Here is a 20,326-nt window from a genome sequence, read left to right as displayed (position 1 = left end):
GGCAATGGTTTACACACACCTTTCCATTCTCCTTGGGAAGCCAACACATGATAGCGTGATTCCCTGGATTCCTGAGTTTACTCTACAGGGCATAATTGCAAAGTTCACAGATGCCCTGAAGTTCTAGGAAGAAAGATTCCTTCAGCTCTCATAAACTATAATTGTAAGAGAAAAACTTACTTTGCAAAGGAAATAACCTCCCATTTCTATCATAAGCACCACTTCAACATTTGAAGTTGGTTGCTTTCTCGACGAATTTTATGAAAAATTACTGTTTTCTCTGAATTTTTTCAGTCTCCTGTTTTGCAGCAAAATGATTTCAAAGAATGGTCCTGTTTCTTCCTTTCTGAATAATTTACAATATTGAAAAAGTCAGAGTCGATTTTCAAAAGGATTTATAAAAAAGATTTATGCATTAAAATACATTTCTTAAATACAGTGAACACATCTATGTTCACATAATCATATATTTTGTGTTCATATATATTTCTTGTTGCATACAGCTATTTACAGGCATGAACTTCTAGAAAAATGGTACCTGGACATTTGAGACTTTAAGGAACTTTGTAGCATTCATAATTATAAACCACAAAATATAGTTACAAAATAAAATATATTATAAGGTACTGTGCACTAAACATTTGTTAAGAGGGTAGATCTCATGTTAAGTGTTTTCACCACAAAAAAACAAACAAAAAAGCAAATTTGATTGAGGGTGGGGAACACAAGAAATCTTTTGGAGGTGATGAATATGTTTATTCCCATGATCGTGGTGGTGGTATCATGGTATGAGGCATATGTCTAAACTCATCAAAACGTACACAGTAAGATGTGCATTTTTTTGGTATATTAAGTATACCTCAGTAAAGCTGTAAAAAAAAAAACTTAGCTTAAAAAAAACACACACAAAGCATCGACATTTGAATTAAAAACAGATCATCAAAAAAAAATACAGTATATGAAGTAGAAAAGTATTTTAAAATATAAAGGGAACATCTGGAAAGAATGGCTGATGACAGTGCTAAAATTAGCTAAGTACTAGCCAAAGAAAAGAAAAAACAGAAGGCATTCTAGGAAAAGCTGGAAAGGCCTGATCCATTTCAAAAAGCTTCTGGAACAGGCACACGTCCAGCCTATGAATTTTTCCTGGGATGATGTGCTTTTCCTTTCCTGCCCTCTTATTTTAGTTTCCATTCAGGAGTATCCTTGATAAGAAAGGAGTAATTATTTGCATGTTTGCATCTAACTGTATAATGACTGAGATTCCCTCTACTGAACTATATTTTGGTTTTAATTTAAGCACTTTAGGAGTGATACTCTTTTAAAGTACAAGTGACAAGTAGTACATTCCTCATCCTAATGTCCCAGGATCCTAATATCCTGGGAATCCACAGGTTGACCTGCCTATGGTTTAAAAAACTGTATTACAGGGCTTCCCTGGTGGCGCAGTGGTTGGGAGTCCACCTGCCAATGCAGGGGACGCAGGTTCGTGCCCCGGTCCGGGAAGATCCCACATGCCGCGGAGCGGCTGGGCCCGTGAGCCATGGCCACTGAGCCTGCACGTCTGGAGCCTGTGCTCCGCAACGGGAGAGGCCACAACAGTGAGAGGCCCGTGTACCGCAAAAAAAAAAAAAAAAAAACTGTATTATAAAAAAGTCCTATTGGACATTCAGCTAGTGAATTACATTGCAGAGTATAAAATAAGCCATTTCTAGAGAGTTTTCTCTTTTGTGAACACTAGAGTCCCTGTGAGATGCAATGTGATCAGAAATGCCAGGTCCTAATTTACGTAATGATAATAGAAGAATTTGAAGTTAATTTCTGGTGAGAGATGAGGAAATTGAAACTCTTATCGGTGACCCCAGCAGAAAGTGTCCACCCAGGTGACTAAATTTAGCTCTCTCTTTCTCAAGGCATTGCTTTACTCAGAACACGTGGGCACCGCAGAAACACATTATTGCCAGTTGGGGAACTTGGAACATAGTTGGGAGATGGAGGTTTTATTTCTTCAAATAAACATGAGTTATAAAACCCAGTATCGTAAGTCCAAGGAACGTTATTCCTATTGCTCTTACTGTAGAATCACAGTGCCATTTGGGACAAGAAAACAGATTGCAACGTATTTAAGAAATTACTTGGAATAAATTTTAAAAATAAATATAGAACACATATTGATCATTTTAAATTTAGAAGTCTATAGATAAAACAACAGTGTATCCTGAACTGGTTATTAAAACTGGATAATGATGTTATAACATTTGTATCTTTTGATCATTCCAGGCAATGCTGATCCTGAAGGTCAGGGTTACTGCCAAGCAGGATTTAGTCTGGACTTTTATAAGGTAAATTCTTTTGATCTTATAGCTTCTAAAATTTATTTTATCTGCTTGATTTTTTTTTACCCCCTGCCTCTCATTCCCACTTCCACCCCCAATAACCACCATCAACAAAAGAACCTTTAGGTATATACCTGGCCTGTTTTGGCAACTTTAAATTTTTTTGTTTGCTCTTTATTTTTAATAAAGTAATCTATACATACAGCAATTTATTAAATAGTAAAGAAATCATGAAGAACCTAGGGGCAAGATGGGAATAAAGATGCATACCTACTAGAGAATGGACTTGAGGATACGGGGAGGGGGAAGGGTAAGCTGGGACAAAGCGAGAGAGAGGCATGGACATATATACACTACCAAATGTAAAACAGATAGCTAGTGGGAAGCAGCCGCATAGCACAGGGCGATCAGCTTGGGGCTTTGTGACCACCTAGAGGGGTGGGATAGGGAGGGTGGGAGGGAGGGAGATCCAAGAGGGGAGAGATATGGGAACATATGTATATGTATAACTGATTCACTTTGTTATAAAGCAGGAACTAACACACCATTGTAAAGCAATTATACTCCAATAAAGATGTTAAAAAAATAAAATAAAATAAAAAATAAAGACACATGGAATAATGGTTAAAACAGTGAAACCTGCTTGCTACACAGAGAAGAGAGTTGTTTAAGGAACTGGATTTGAAAAACATTCTGTAATGCATTTAGAGAAGTGTTTAATGCCCTTTGATAATCTCCTCTGCTTCCTTTGCTTGTTATGTATTAAAAATGGTTATATGAGAAAAAAAAAAAGAAATACACAGGCTGAAAAGCAACAGTCTTGCTTCATTTTTGCTTTTTCTTCCTTTTCTGCGGTACGCGGGCCTCTCACTCTTGTGGCCTCTCCCGTTGCGGAGCACAGGCTCCGGACACGCAGGCTCAGCGGCCATGGCTCACGGGCCCAGCCGCTCCGCGGCATGTGGGATCTTCCCGGACCGGGGCACGAACCCGTGTCCCCTGCATCGGCAGGCGGACTCTCAACCACTGCGCCACCAGGGAAGCCCCTTGCTTCGTTTTTAAATGAAAATCTCAAAAACTCAGTAAAGAAATGTGCTTCTAAAAAGATCACAAGAATCTGTGTTTTTCTCAGGTGTAATTGACTGATTAGAGTTCACATTAGTGTTAATGTTAATTTCACGTTATCCTTTCACAAATTAAAAACAGATATTTAATAAGAATGTGGGTGGCAAAGCTTCCATGGTTTTGCAAATACCGTAAATTTCATCAGTGTCTGAAATTTTACTTTTTCTCCCCCCCCCACCCCCCACTAAAAGTTAAGGATGCAGGATAAGGAAGGTGGGGCTCTAAGTTGAAAGGAAAGTTTTTATTTTCTAGTCTGGAGTTGTCACTCCCTCTCCTGGGAAGGGGTGTGTTTGCAGATGTATAGAAAAAAAAAAAAAACAGGCATTACTGTGGCCTTAAAATAAACAGAAATCACATTTTCTTTTTATTGCTAAGGTTCAAAAGACCGTGTCTACTAAATTGCACAGCATGGAAGATGTACATATTTTGCTTACCTGAGGCAGTGCCAAAAAACTGAATTTATATATTCTCAGGGGAGAGAATTTTACTTACCTAATTGAATCTAATTAAAATTATTTGATATAACACACTAAATAATTGAAAGGAATAAAAGGAAAGAAAATGACCTGCATGACTCAGATGTAAGGGCCTCTTTTAAAAATTACTTTTTATGTATAATTGTTAGAGCAATGCTTATGAACAATGATTTCTCACCCTTAAAAAAAAAGAAACTGTTTTTCTTTTCCAATTGTTGTTGCCGTTTCTGTTTTGTAGAACGGAGACCTGATAGTTGGAGGCCCCGGCAGTTTTTATTGGCAAGGTAGGTCCTGTTAGCAGAGAAGAAATGCCCACGGGTTGTTTCCAACAGGGAGATGAAACAGAAGTAACATCAAGTGTTGACTTTTTATTATGTTAATTTATCTCCATATTGGTAGTTTCTCCAATGAAGGAAGCATCATTTCAGTTTGTACTTTGTGATATAAATGATATTTTAAAATACTGTTGCAACTTAATTCCTTCACTCATCAAATGCTTATTGAGACCATGCCGGCTTTGTGCTAGATGCTGAGGGTACAATAATGAGTAATCCGCAGAGGTTAGCATCTGGGGAAAGATGCAGGCATTAATCGAATACTCACACGAGTACTTAAGAAACTCGAGGCATGATACTCACTAGGAAGGTATGTCAAGACGGGGCCATGAGAGCATAGGAGGCTTCTCCAGGGTGGCCCCATGCAGGTATGTTTTGTCCTCTGAACACTGGCTGACCAGATGAAATTACAACCTGGGCTCTGCTTAGGGAGCCCTGAACCCAGGTGCATGATGGCATCTGCCCAGGGGGGATGACTTCCTCTAATTCTTAAAAAAGGTGTTACATAAGCCGGCATCAACCTTAAGGTCAACGAATTTGGAAGCAGCAACCCTGAACTGAGCCCTGAACCCCGAGTAGGAGGTAACCAGGTGCAGAGAGGAAGGGTTGTGTGAAAATGTTCTAGGGCATAAAGGAGCCCGGCGAGCTGAGAATGGAGGGAAATCAGGGGACTAGAGTTAAGAGCTGCTGAGTGGGATGCAGGGGTCCCACCCTCCCTGCAGGGCTTGCAGCCCCAGGTAAGCAGTTTTGTCTTTATCTCCAAAACAATGAGACATCCCCGGTGGATGGTTGGAGTTTAAATGGATTGCCTGAGGTAGAATAAGAACGTGTTGTTTGTTCTGAGAATAATGGGAAACCACTGGAGAATTTGAAGCATGGGATGCTATGGTCGGGTGTGTGTTACACAGAGATCACGCTGGCTTCAGTGTGGAAAATGGATCGGGAGTTGGCCAAAGTGCAGTATCAGCAAACGAGTTCTAAGGTTATAAGCTAGTTTTAAGTCTATAAGGTAAACCAGCTGTAAGGTTCAGATGAAGATGTTGGCTTCTCAGAGTGGTCACAGTACAGACTGAGAAAGGGGTGGAATTTGCGAGATACTTCAGAGGCGGAATAAACAGCTTGGGTGATGGTTTGGATGTATGTGGGTGAATAGGGAGGATGCCAAGGATATGTTTCTGACTTTTGTAACTGAATGGTTTTAGGTGGGTCCCAGTCCCTGAAATGGAGAAAGCCTGGAAGAGAACGGGTTTGGAGTGGATTGGGGAAGGAAGATGATGAGTTTACTTTTGGTTATGTTGAGTATGAACATGTTTGAGATGTCCAAGACTTTTCACATAAGGATTTAGATGTATGGGCTTAAACTCAGAGAGGATATCTAGGCTAAAATAAAAACTAGCATAGTGGTGATAACCAAAGCCGTGGATGTGAATGGGATGCCTAAAGAGAGATTACAGAGAATACAGACTTAATTTTGGCTGTAAAGTTTAGAATAAGGATAGAAAAGAACATGAGAGAGATGAATAGTTGAGTGAAGTTTTTTGGGTTTTTTTTTTTTTTAATGGAGGAGACCTGATCATGTTTAAAAGGCCAATGGGAAAGATACAGGCGAGATGGATTTATGATAAAATTTTACATGAAAATTACTGTTAAGCTTAATTCATACATATACAACTATGAACATCAAATAATTAACCTTTCAGTCTTTAAACATTATTTTGCAAACTGGAAAACAATATATTTTATGCAGAGGATGGGTATAAAATAAAAGTGATGTGTTTAAAAAGATTTTGTTCTAATGCACTTGATTAATTTCACATAATTCTTTCCTTACGTTGAAAAAAAATTGCCTGATATAGATGATATGCTGACAATTAGCCATGTCAAGGGGATAGAGAGCATTTGTCTGAGATAGATAATTTAAAATTTTACTCAGTCAGTCTTAAGATTATAATATTTATAGAAGAACTAAAGGAAATAAGCAAAGGCAGCGTGTCTGTGGGAGCAGGGAAGGGGATATTTAGCTTTAACCCAGAGAAAACTGGCAAATTCTATAGACGTTGTTCAGAAACTCATGTGTAAATACGATTGTCTTAATATAAGAACAGTCATTTCAGGCAAGGTCACTCGGAGATATTTACGGCCTGATTTAGCAGTTTTATTCTTTTGGAACTTCAGACAGAAGGACTGTGGGAATGTGTGAATTCCCAAGGAATAGTTTGGCTTTAAAATTAATATTAAATTTTAGTCTCTTGAAAGCATTCCTCCAGTTTTCTCCCAAAGAGCATGAGATCACACTTTTTCCTTAGATTTCCATAATAAATATAGGAATGCATAAAAGTTGTAGTGGAACATTGCTGGCCATCTTTTGGATCCATGGCTATCCTGTTATGGAGTATAATCTATAAAAATACTGAATCACTATGCTGTGTGCCTGAAACTAACATAATATTATAAACCAACTACACCTTAATTTAAAGAACAGAAAAAAATAAATGTTGTATGAAAACAATTACATAGTTCATCTTTGGTTCTTCTATCAGAATGGAAAGCTCTAACCAGCTGTCAGCAAACTTAGCCTGCAGTTCTAGAGCCAGGCAGGAAAATTCACTGTCGAAAATGCAGGCAACATCATGACCATTTTCAAGGGCGTGTGTGTTGTTCAGACACCCTGCGTCTGTGGCGGAGAGGACCCGCCTCTCATGTTCATTCAGCTAATCTATTCATTTGTTTGAACACAGGTCAGGTGATCACTGCCAGTATTGCAGATATCATTGCAAACTACTCATTCAAGGATATCCTGAGAAAATTGGCTGGAGAAAAGCAGACAGAAGTGGCTCCTGCTTCCTACGATGACAGTTACCTTGGTGAGATGCATTGCTCAAGACATTTGCGGTTTCTCAAAAGACAAGCATGTTAAATGTGGAAGCAAATTTTATTCCTCACTTATAATATTTGGCACCTTTTGCAAATTTTCTTCTCTTACTAGCTTCGAGTGGACTCTTAACTTTCTTTTCTTTTGATTCAGCCATTATATGTAGTCTCCATAGTTTCATAGCTGTTTTATAGGCTCCGTGACAATCTCTTGCAAATAAAATATTTTACCAGTCGTAGATACTATGTATTAGTGAGGATGCCCAGTACTACCTGGGCAACATGATGATGACCGTTTCCAGTTTCTAAAAAGAGCAAGAGACTTTCCAGTTGCTAGAATGTTCTCAAAATTTATTACGTGCAAACCACACAATGCCATTTCATCACTATCGTTTGCCACCTTTGGTATCGTATCGGCATTTTGATTCCTTGATGAACTTCTAAAAACTGTAGTTATCTTTTATCACCTCGTCTCACTTTAGAGCCAAGTGAAGTTTGTGGGAAATCATCATTAAAGGTATTAGGAAGTAGGCCTTGTAGGTGATCAGAAATTGCAGAACCTGAGCACAAGAGATACCTCTCAGAGTAAGTATGTCTGATTATGATGAGTCAGCAACTCTTAAAATGCAGCAACCACAATTCACACGTCGAGGTGGGCAATGAAGCATTCCTACTTCTAAAAGGGGCCTCAGAATCCGAAGGTGTTGCCAGGCTCAGAAGAAGCAGATCTAGTATGCTTCCCAGATTTAGTATACATCCTGGTTTGATTAATTTTTCTCTTTGTAGAACCCTAAACTTCTATGTAATAGGATTTGTTGGCATTTCTGCACAAGGTACTACTATGGTAGTGCCTTCATATTTCTAGATACAGATCATTTGTAAAGGCTTCAAACGTGTGATTCGCTTGTTTCTTGCTTTAAAACAGGATATTCAGTTGCTGCTGGGGAATTTACTGGGGACTCTCAGCAAGGTGAGAAACATTGTTGAAATGAAGCCCTCTGTTGGATTGGCCAAAACATTCATTCACGTTTTTCCATGCGATGTTACAGAAAACTTGAACGAACTTTTTGGCCAGCCCAATATAAAACACGGGGAAAAGTGCAGTGACCTAAAAAGCTCTTTTAGGACTGTGATTTTTAAACAATTCTGAAACTTTTAATCAGCCCTACATTTAATAACTCCTTTGTGTTATAGCCATTATGAGGCTGCAGGCCCCAAAGTTACTAGTGTGATGGCTGATTTTTTTTGTTTTAAACCAAATTCTGAATGTTTGTGGGAAATGAGAAGCCGTGGTTGCCAGGTATCTCACTTGGTATAATCCCCTTAGTCTTTCCTGTTTGGCAAGCCTGATCCCGAAATCAGTCAGCTCTGTTCTACCTGACTGTGGTCTGTTTTTAGGTGCCCCTAGTAAACGTCCATACCTGTGTCCAGGAAGCTGGAATGCGGTGTAAGGTCTACAATCTACTCAACACTCAACATCTCTATTTGAATGGCTCTTCCAAACTTAATAAGCTTATACCTGAACTCCTGATCTTTCCACTTAAACATGCTCTACCCTCCATCAGCTCCATCTCAGTAAATGGCAACGCCATCCTCCGAGCTGCTCAAGCAAAAAACCTTGCAACAGCCTTGGACTGTGCTCTTTCTCTCACACCCCATCCATATCTAATCCATGAGCAAATCCTGCTAACTAAACTCAAAAGACAGCCAGCATCTGCCTACTTTTCACCTCCTCCATAGCCTCCGCTCTGACCCAAGCGCCCATCAGCACTGTGGCAATAGCCTCCTAACTGATCCTCTTTGCTTTCATCTTGGCCCTCCTGTGGTCTTCCCTAGATCCAGCAGCCAACGTGGTCCTTGAGGAAGAGAAGTCACGTGGTGTAACTTCTTGGCTCCCAGTGATTGCCCAACTCATTCTGTCTAAACTCCAAGTCTTCACAATGACCTAAAAGACTCTGTTCATGAGGCCCCTATTTACTCTGACCTCAGCTCCCAGTCCTTTACCCCTGACTCCTTCCAACCACTCCAGCCACCCTGCCCTCCCTGCTGTTCTCTGAATACTCCAGACACACTTCTACCTCAGGACCTTTGCACATGCTATTCCTTCTGACTAGAACATACTTCTCCTAGATCTCCATAATATTTACTCCTTCACTTTCTTCAGGCTTTGGTAACATGTCATCTTCTTGCCAAGACCTTCCCTGACCACCCCAATAAATCATAATTCCTTCCGCCTCCCAATTCCAGCACTCCCAGTACCATTTTACTGCTTAGTTTTTCTGCTCTATACTCATCCCCTTCTAACATGACATTTGACTCTATTTTTCAAATTGACTGCCCCTTCTAGCTCAAGTATAAGCTCCATGAGAGCAGGGAATTGTGTCATTGCTCCGTGCTGTATCCTATGTTTGCAATGAACATTTATATGTTGATTGAATTAGAGTAAATTTACTACTGAAAAGTCCAACATCTAGGCCCAACTGGATCTTCTCTGATGATTAACGCTCCAACAGCATGAGCGTCCAACTCTGCTACAGTTTATTACATCAGATAGAATTAATGCTAGAATTTGTGCTATACCTTTAGGACCAGGTTTGGGTGAAGGGAAATTTGAATGGAAGGGGACTCTTTTCCAGGCCCCCTTTCTTTAAATTAAACTAAAATGTTGACCCCAATGAATCAAAGGATAGTTTAGATTTATAGAAATGAGAGCTGGAAAGAACTTTGATAATCAGGCAGTTCCAACTCCCATCTATTGTAGGTGACTGGAAAAAATCAGTTTCAGTGATTGATCCCGGGTTTATGGCAGACCCAAGGACTGAAACCACTATTTCCTGAATCTAGAACCATATCACTGTGCATTGGAATATGCTCCCCGCTTTTCACCAGAGTTGCTTTTTCTACCTCTATTATTGAAGCTTCCCTTCCTCGCGTACCCTTGGCTGCCAGGTTGTCCTATAATTCTGTTCCAGGGGGCAAGACTCGATCATTTATGGTATGTGGCTTTTCCTTCGGTAACTGAAATTGTTTGAACACATTAGTGGGACAGGAGCTGTTACTTTGTACACTAGTACAAAAGACTAGTACGAAAGACAGTGAAACCTGGAGAAATCAGAGTACGAGGTTTAACTGACAAATCACACACAGATCTGAGAAGCCAGGCTTATGTTCTGGAGGCAGAAACACATGGAGAATGTGATGGAGACAGGTAAATCTCAAAGTACGACTTTGGGTCTTCTGTTTTCTTTCGTCTGTAGCAGAAGCAAAAGCCAGTGCGAAACTGTGGCTTCAAACCTCCATCTCTCTACAGGATCCACGATAGTTACTCATTTAAGAGGCACCCTCTTTAGCTGATTTGTTGTATAGCTTTACAGTGTACTATGCCACTCACTTTGTAAATGACTATTTCCATCACAGAATTGGTTGCTGGGGTTCCCAGAGGAGCACAGAATTTTGGATGCGTGAGTACTAAGAAGGCGTTACACGCTACATTCTCTACATACGCAAAGAAACATTTTGCTGCATACAGTTTTCAAATCTTTTTAAATGCCCTTTAATAGTGAGCACTACTGATCCACGCTTGTTTGCTTACAAACAGGGAGGTTAGATTCTTTTCTGATCTGGGTGCAGGATCAACTCCATAGTCTGTGGGACCCAGTGTAAAGTGAAAATGCCTAGCCCCTTGTTCAAAATGGTTAAGAATTTCAGGACAGTGACAGCTGGGCTATCCAAAGGGTGGGGAGGGCTCGTCTGCATGTGGGACCCTTTGGGACTGACTGCACGGGTCACGTGCCCATGAAGCTAGCCTAGCCCTATGCGTGTGCATAATCTGGGAATAGTTGCAGAGGATCCCATTGTTGATGTGATCAGCATTTTAATATGTCCCATACGGTGGACAGAATAAGGTCAATTGTTATTTCACTAGTGTATTAGTTTGCAAGGGCTGTCATAACAAATGACCCCAAACTGGGTGGCTTATAACAACATAACTTTATTCTGTCTCAGTTCAAGAGGCCAGAAGGCTGAAATCAAGGTGTGATCGGCATGGTCACATCCCTCCCATGCATGTAGGGGTGGATTCTTCCCGCCTCTGCCAACTTCAGGTGGCCCTGCCTTTCCCCGGCATGTGGGAGCTTCACCTGAATCTCTGCTCTGGTCTCCATATGGCCTTCTTCCATCTGTGTCTATGTGTGTCCTCTCCTCCTCTTATAAGGACACCAGTCATTGGACATAGGGCGCACCCTAAATCCAGGATGATTTCATTTCAAGATCCTTAACTTTACTTATTTCATCTACAGAGACCCTATTTCCAAATAAAGGTCACCTTCTGAAGTTCGGGATAGACATGAGTTTTGGAGGGATACTATTCAAACCCATTACAACTAGTTACCATAAAAATAGGAAAGGAAAATAAATCGACCTTATGAAAGGAAAAACATATTTTAAATAATGTTTAAGTCTGGTAAACTTATAATATCTATAGATTTTAGGTTGTCTGGATAGAATTTTTTTTTTTTTTTTTGTACGCGGGCCTCTCACTGTTGTGGCCTCTCCCGCCGGGGAGCACAGGCTCCGGACGCGCAGGCCCAGCAGCCATGGTTCACGGGCCCAGCCGCTCCGCGGCATGTGGGATCTTCGCGGACCGGGGCACGAACCCGCGTCCCCTGCATCGGCAGGCGGACTCTCAACCACTGTGCCACCAGGGAAGCCCTGTCTGGATAGAATTTAAAAGGAATATTTTTGCTACATGCATAATACTTTAAAATTTCATTTTTTTGCAGAGAACCATAGTCATCAATTTCTCATAACAGCAAATGCACAGAAGTGAAACTTAGATTAAATTTTTGATTAGATCAATTAACTGACTATCAGATTAGGTGCTCTCAGTGTTCCTGAATTCATATTTCTCTACATCAGATTAGTAAGCATGCATTTTGTCTGAAAGGATCCCAGATTTCACCATAAACAAAAAGTTCAGTTGGATTTTTTAAAGATCGTTCTTTTGGGCTTATTTTATTTTATTTTATTTTTTACATATACAGCTAACCATTTATGACTCCTCCCAAAAATTTTAAAATGATTTAAGTTAAACTTTTTAAAAATTGCTCCAATTCTATGCCAAATGATGTAACCTATCTAATTTCTATGATTTCAGGTTTCAATCATTAACTCTACAGATATGACCTTTATTCAGAATTTCACTGGTGAACAGGTGAAGACATTTTAGAATCAAATAATGAATGTCACTCTGCACTAACAGTATACTGTAATATGTTATTTATTCATTCATAAAATAAATATTTACCGAGCACCTACTATGTGCTGGAAACTCTTCTGAGCACTGGGAGTGTAACCAAGTAGCAGACAGACAAGATCCCAGCTCTCATGCAACAGTCTGGGGGAGGCTGATGGGGGGTGACAATTAAGAAACAAGTAAATGCCCACGATGATTTCAGAAAATGATAAGGGATGTAAAGGCAGAATATGCTCCCTAAAAGCCCAAAAGCCACTAACTGCTGAAATCCGAGAGCAATCCTGTTATGTTGCGGTCCTTATGTAGTGTGCGCGGTGATGAGTTCTGAGTACCCGCCTTCGCCCCGAGAAGACACAGGCTTCTTGTAGGTTTCACATGTTGGTCAGTCAGTGGGTCTGGGCTCTGCCTTCCTGTCCTCACAGTGACTGGAACCCTCCCCAATCCCAACATTATATGGAAGATAAGCTCTCTGGTTCTGGTCCCTTCCCCCCAGGGGGTAGGTATGGTCCCGTACCCACTGTCACTGGCTGGGGTCTTATTATCAATGGGTCAGTTGCCTGCAAACAGGCTGCTGTCATCCTCCTGACGTAACACGGCCTGAGGTCACACTTCATTCACTACCCTGGGTTTCCTGGGTTTTTGACCTGTTGAAATCTGTCACATTTCTTTAAAGGATGAATGTGATACTCCCGTCTAAGGGAGCCAATCGTGAGTTGAATTCATTTCTCTGGTCAACCAGTTTCCTTTCCTAACGACCAACCCAGGGTAAGGAGCTTCTAGCAAGCCTCACACTTGACTCCAGCCAAGTTACATCTTGGCCCACGGGATCCCAGGAGGATCCAGGTTTAAGATCCTGAAATGCTCAACTCTTAGCTACACACAGAAATTCGGAATCATATATTTGTCAAGCAAATAGAGTTTTTTAAAGAACACAGAGCATTTTTGACATTTCCTCCCCCAAATTGGGGCTTTAGTCTATCCGTTACTGTGCAATTTTCAACAAAGCATTTAACAATGTCCCTCATGGTACTCTTGTGGTAAATATAGAGATATAAGGCTGTGATGATAGTGAAGTCGGGTGGATTTATAAATTTTGAACCATGATTCCCAAGTGGTGACAATTAATGGTTTAATGGAAATCTGGCAAGACTTCTCCTTTGTCTTTTCATTTCATTTTTATCATTCAAAGCTCTTTAAACATTGTTAAATTTGGCCTTTCTGTAACTTCTCATCTTCAATACCACCTAGTTCTGCAATCTTGAACCTCAGAACTGAATACATAAGTGATGAAATTCCTCTGAGTGAAGACCACACAATGCCACCCAGGAATAAGAATTTCACCGTATGTGTTTGGAATAGAGAAACGAGGTGGGAGAACTGAGTTATTGCATGAGGCAGTTAAATGAGGCATTCATCTCCTCTGCAAAGAGTACTTTGCACTGGCACCCATGTCTTAGCCCATGGACTACTATAATAAAAATACCATAGACTGGGTGGCTAAAGCAACAAACATTTATTTCTCACAGTTCTGGAATCTAAGATCAAGGGGTAGGCAGATTTGGTATCTGCTGAGAGCCTGCCTCCTGTTCACAGCCGTCTTCTTGCTGTGTCCTCACCTGGTGGAAGGAGGGCTAGAGAGCCCTCTGGGGTCTCTTCTCTAAGGGCACTAATCCCATTCATGCAGGCTCAACCCTTCGTGACCTAATCACCTCCTGAAGGCCCCACTTCCTAATACCATTATATAAGGAGTTATGTTTCAATATTTGAATTTGGAGGAGGGGAGGCATAAACAATCAGTCTACGGCAACTGTATATGTTTGGAATAGACAAAAAAGGTGGGAGAATTGAATAATTGTGTTACACTTGGTAACTCATCTATTTTTTTCCTCTGCAAAGAGTATCTAGCACCTGGCACCTACTCTGAGCTAAACACTGGTCAGACAGGGCAGAGAGAAGAATGAACAACACAGATGGAACTCTCTGCCTTCTGTGGAGCACACTTTCCAGGGGACTGTAGGCTGATTAAATTTGTAGGTGATAGGAAGCTAAATTGGCTAAATCAGGGGTCCCCAACCCCTGGGCCACGGACTGGTACTGGTCTGTGGCCTGTTAGGAACCAGGCTGCAGAGCAGGTGAGCAGCGGGTGAGCGAGCGAAGCTTCATCTGTATTTGCAGCTGCTCCCCATCGCTCTCAGTACCGCCTGAGCTCCACCTCCTGTCAGATCAGCAGTGGCATTAGATGCTCATAGGAGTGTGAACCCCACTGTGAACCGCGCATGTGAGGGATCTAGGTTGTGCGCTCCTTATGAGAATCTAATGCCTGATGATCTGAGGGGGAGCTGAGGTGGTGATGCTAGCTCTGGGGAGGGGCTGCAGATACAGATCATCAGTAGCAGAGAGGTTTGACTGCACCGAGACCACAGTGAATCAATTGCTTGCAGACTCGTATCAAAACCCTATCAGTGAGTGGCAAGTGAAAACAAGCTCAGGGCTCCCACTGATTCTGCATTATGGTGAGTTATATATTATTACATTGCAATATATTATATATTGCAATGTAATAATAATAGAAATAAAGTGCACAATAAATGTAACGTGCTTGAATCATCCCGAAACAATTCCCGCCCCCCCCAACCTGGTCGGTGGAAAAACTGTCTTCTACGAGACCAGTCCCTGGTGCCAAAAATGTTGGGGACCGCTGAGCTAAAGCATTGGATGGCAGAATACGGAACTGAAAAATCTTGGCAAGCTAAAACTATTGGCCAAATCGGAAGAGATTATAAACCTTGAAAACATAGGTTGAAAACAAAAATATAAGAGCTAGAATGTAGAAAGATTAGGCACACTGGTTACACTCAGAAAAGACTTAGAAACCTCAGCAGACGATAAACTCAATATGAATTGATACAGAGACGTGGTTTACCCTCAAATTAAAACCTTTTTATGCTTCAGTGATATAAAGAGTTCAAAGCAGAGGGTGTCCATCCTACTTATCTTCTCCTGTCAGTGTGTTCATGGGGTATCATCTTTTCTTTGGTATCCCATGTTGTTTCCCTAAGAAAGATGGGAAGCCAACCTAAAACATTTCCATAGGAGATTTCACATGGAAATGGAATTAGATTTATTCTGTGACATTCAAGATTGCAGAACTAGGTAGGAGCATTAAGGACCAGATGTTACAGGAGGACCAATTTTAGCAAAAAGTATTCTAATAGTTGTATCTACAAATTGAATGGGCTTATTGTTGAACATCTCCAGAGGATGTCCGAGCAGATGTCATGGGTGTTGTGAGGGACATTATGCATTAGGTCAGGGGTTAAACTAAATGACTCTAAGACTCTGTCCATGTCCAAGGGTCTATGAATTTAAAGGCAAAAATGTGCTGCAATGTGGCTAATCTTTCAGGGAAAATTGAGAGATGACTATAAAAATGACTTTTTGAGCACAAAATATATCATCTTATGGTTTTCCTTTGCAGATGGCATCTTACTTTGGATATACAATTGCAGTATCAGATGTTAACAATGATGGGTAAGTTTATAAGAACTTCCTCACTCACCAGATATTATATTCGTCCTTAAAGATGTTATATTTTTTCCTTCATGAAATAGATCCTTCCATACTTCCTCAACAAGATCGAGGCTCTCTTGTTTTAACTTTTTTTTTTAGTCCAGGGCAAAAGGATACATCTACTAAAAAATTCTCTATCATCCTTTCTTATGTCTTTACCACATCTGCCACTTCTAAGACAGGACTATTTTACTTAGTTTTATCTTTGATTTTATGAACTAAGTAGTCCTTGGCCATTTGACTTCCATAGCCATTGAAGAATCTGCTCATCTGCCTTCACCCTTTAGCACATGATATTCATAAAACATTTGCACATAAATATTTTTTCTCCTGACAGTGCTTTAACCAACGTACTAGTGACTCCCATGCAGAAGATGAAATAATAATATTATTTTTTTCAGTTTATGGCAGTAAATTATAGTTGAGCTTGGATCAAACAGCATGATAAACTGTGGTTGTATTTAAGTTATTACTTCAAAGAAAATTGTTATTAAGCAACTCTCTGATCCACGAAAAGCACCTAACTGACAGATAAGACAAATGATTAAATAAGAAAACCAAAAAATTGAGATGAACTGATTATTCATCCAATAAATATTGTTGGAGCACCTACCATATGTCAGGCATTGTTCTTGGGTGCCCAGAATGTAGCAGTGATTAAGGAAGAATAGGTCTCTGCTTTCACGGAGCTCACATTTCGGTAAGAAGCAAATATCTGAAAAATGTGAACTATGTTCCCTTATCTGGGCTACGTCATGGATAGACATTAGCTATGACCTCTACATAGCTAGAAATGAACCTTATTTATTATGCGGTACCGTATGATTGGAGATAAATTTGCTAACTTTTGTACCTTTTGGAAAATAGCTTATTATTCTTTCATTCAACATATATTTCTTGAGCATCTTCTACACACTAGCACTGTTCTAGGTGCTGGGATACAGCAGAGAACAAAACCGAAACCCGCCCCCTCATAAAGGTTATACGGTAGTTCGGGTGGGAGCTACAGATAAAAAAATAAATAAGTCAAATAAAGATTATGTTAGATGGTGATGAGCACTACGCAGGAAAAAAACAAAAACAGAAGGCCGGAAGCAATCAAGATGTCCTTTAGTAGGTAAATGTGTAAGTATTCTGCGGCCCATCCAGACAATGGAATATCATTCAGTGCTAAAAAGAAATGAGCTATCAAGCCATGGAAAGACATAGAAGAACCTTAAATGCTATTACTAAGTGAAAGAAGCCAGTATGAAGAAGCTTCATACTATATGAATCCACTAGATGACATTCTGGAAAAGACAAAACTATGGAGACAGTCAAAAGATCAGTGGTTGCCAGGTGTTAATGGTGGAAAGAGGGATGAATTAGGTGGAGCACAGAGGCTTTGTAGGGCAGTGAAAGTACTCTGTATGATACTGCAAGGGTGGATTCATGTCATTATACATCTTTCTAAACCCACAGAACGTACACCAGCAAGAGGGAACCCTAATGTAATCTGTGGACTTTGGGTGATGATGATATGTCCATGTAGGTTCATCAGTTGTAACAAGTGTACCACCTGGTGCAGGATGTTCACAGTCGGGGAGGCCTTGCTTGTGGCAGGGGGTATACAGGAACTGTCTGTACTTTCTGTGCAATTTTGCTTTGAACCTAAAACTGCTCTAAAAAATAAAGTCTATTAATGAAACTTAAAAAAAAAAAAAAACAGAACGGGGATAGAAAAAAATTGGGAGGGATGCAATTTTTATTCAGGTAAACAGGGAAGGCCTGGGTGTTAGGTTAGGTGAGGGAGCAAAACACTATATGGGGAAGAGTGTCCAAATTCCCAGCGGAGCGGGGAGCTGCTGGCATAGTCAAGGAGTATCAAAGAGGCTTGGAGAGAAAGTCTGTGAGCCGCTTTACACAGCACCACATGGACTCTGCCATGGATAGAATGAGTCTGTTTCCAAGAAGGACACATCATCTTGAAAACCCCTGGAGGAGTCTAAGCAAGGGACTGGCCTGCACCCACTTTGGTTTTAGCAGCCATGCTCTGTTCATTGGGTCTCCATGGAGTGAGGCCTTCTGGGAGCCCATTGCCATAAGCCAGGCGAGGCAGGACAGTGGCTTGGACCAGAGCAGTGGTAGGAAGAGTAGAACTGGTTGCACTCTGGGTCTATTTTGAAGAACGCAAACCTTATCCTGGATAAGATCTGTGAATGAAATCTTATCCTGGATAAGATCTTATCCTGCAGATAACTGAAAATGAAGTTGCTTTAATCTTCAGCTGTCTGAATTGTGGAAAGGAAGTAACAATTAGGACCACCACTCAAAGTGAGCAACCTGGATGGACTGTATCTGTTATCAGAGCCTTTTAGTCATTTAGAAAGAAAATGGTGGAGGAAGAACCTGAGGTCCAAAACATGGCGTACTGTCCAGATACAGGAAGCCCATTCTTTAGTGAAAACAAAAAGTCCGACACTGACCCTTGGGATAAGTTAGACACATTTCCTTCAACAGATAACAACACGACACGCATGAGGGCTTCTCTCCTGGGAGCCAGGCAGCATTTTTTAGGGCACAGATCACCCAGTGTGTTTCGTTCTGTAGTTCACTCCCTTTTCAATCCTTTCAGCTTCCCCTCCAGTGTCACAATATGCCCTGCAGGGCACCACGACCTTCCTGAAAACACATTCATTCTAGTCTAAAGTTTTGTGACAACGTTTATAGGACTTTTTTTTTTTTTTGCCACATTAAGAAAAAGAAAAGAAAACTTGTGAAAAAAGGACCTCATTGGTTTCAAACATAGGAATTTTCCAGTAATGATTTGTTCTTTCTTGATGTTCTTAAAAATTGCTATGCACATCATTTCTTTTTATTGGGTAGTATATTCTGAATTCTTTAGACTGCATTGAAAAATACATCTATTATCTTAATATTGTCATTCTTAAAGAAAAAAGTACCTATAGATTCTCAGTCTGTATATTGTTTGCTGCTCTAATTACTTAGATGCAACGTACATTCATGTTCCCATAATCAATGAGTGTGCTCTGGAAGCCATTGAGAACATTGCATCCCAAATAAAGATAGAGAACTCACGTGAAGTCTGAGATTACAATAATGCATATATAACTTGCCATCATTTTTGCAGCACCTGTTTTTCTAGAACAATCACTTGATATTGTTGGCTTTCAGATGGACACAAATAGGGAAAACATGGCATCTTGTGTTTCTAGGTTTATACTTGATCCCAGGACGGGGGGCCTGAAAACCACTAATTACTGTGACAGCCCATGTCCTCACCTCCTGGAGTGGATATTCGTCCCCAGGGCAGGTACAAAACAAGCCATCAGGGCAGAGACATAAACCTGTAATCCCTCAGCAATCTTAGCAGAACGAGGAAACAAAGGCAGTAAATCATGCAGTGTCAGTGACTTTTCCTAAGCTCCTGTGATGGCTCCACGCCAGGACACGTGTGGCCTTGTTTTGAAAAAGAATGCTTTTGTCATTCTCAGTTTCTGACAAGATTTCTACCAGGGACCCTAAGGCTAGAATGGGATTTGCAGCAAACACAAAGCTCTATGTCAAATAAAGTTTTCCTGGATATAAACCTCAGGTGGTTAGCAGTTTGGAATGCAGAAATCTCGATTCTCCATTGAAACAACTGAAGAACTTAACACGCTATTAAGCAATCACATTTTATCTTTATCATGAATGATTAGCAGACAGTGTTTTTATTTCTCTCAAAGTACCTTTACGTGTAATAAGTCTAATAGCACAGGACAATCTGTACTACAATCCAATGAAACTACCTAAAATTCACCAATGAGGAAACCGAGACACAAAAGTTAAGTGACTTGCCCAAGAGCACACACTAAGTAGGGGAAGGTCTTGATTCGTTCACAGAACTTTTGCTGACTTACCTTATAAATTTTTTGTTCACTTATATACAGAGAACTCTTTACTAAGCTCTATAAAATACCTAGTAGGAAACCATATATATAATTGCAGTCTTCAAGGGTTTAAAATCTGTAAGAATTCAGAATTTTTAATCTAGTAAGTGAGTACAATGACTGACATGCCTCTCATTTACTTTTAAAAATTGGGAAACAGAGAAGTTAGTATACTTGTCACTGAAGAAATCCAATAATAACCTGTAAAATAGTTTTAAAATTAAAAACTATGTATATTTAAGGTGGACAACATGTTTTGATATACATATACATAGTGAGATGATGACTGCATTCAATCTAATTAACGTCTCCATCTATGTGATTCATCTGTATCAGCCAACTGGGTGGTCCATCCATCACATAGTTACCGTGTGTGTGGGGGGGGCTGTCTATATAGTAAGAGCACCTAAGACCTACGCTTTTAGCAAAT

General features: G+C 40.4%; 1 protein-coding gene across 2 annotated transcripts in view; it reads left to right on the top strand.

Annotated features, from left to right (window-relative positions):
• The window catches only part of ITGA8 (integrin subunit alpha 8), a 184,060-nt gene that overhangs the window by 32,351 nt on the left and 131,383 nt on the right, over positions 1-20,326 (top strand). For both annotated transcript variants that reach the window (XM_067703950.1, XM_067703955.1), the window contains exons 5-11: positions 2,281-2,342; positions 4,173-4,218; positions 7,008-7,133; positions 8,066-8,110; positions 10,558-10,601; positions 12,296-12,352; positions 15,873-15,925. In XM_067703950.1, coding sequence (XP_067560051.1) covers positions 2,281-2,342; positions 4,173-4,218; positions 7,008-7,133; positions 8,066-8,110; positions 10,558-10,601; positions 12,296-12,352; positions 15,873-15,925 — 433 coding nt within the window. The remainder of the gene's footprint in view (positions 1-2,280; positions 2,343-4,172; positions 4,219-7,007; positions 7,134-8,065; positions 8,111-10,557; positions 10,602-12,295; positions 12,353-15,872; positions 15,926-20,326) is intronic.

The sequence above is a fragment of the Pseudorca crassidens genome, chromosome 1 (genome assembly GCF_039906515.1).
Source record: "Pseudorca crassidens isolate mPseCra1 chromosome 1, mPseCra1.hap1, whole genome shotgun sequence".
Taxonomy (NCBI): Eukaryota; Metazoa; Chordata; class Mammalia; order Artiodactyla; family Delphinidae; genus Pseudorca; species Pseudorca crassidens.
The sequence above is the reverse complement of the archived record's forward strand: the minus strand, read 5'-3'. Positions and strand labels throughout refer to the sequence as shown.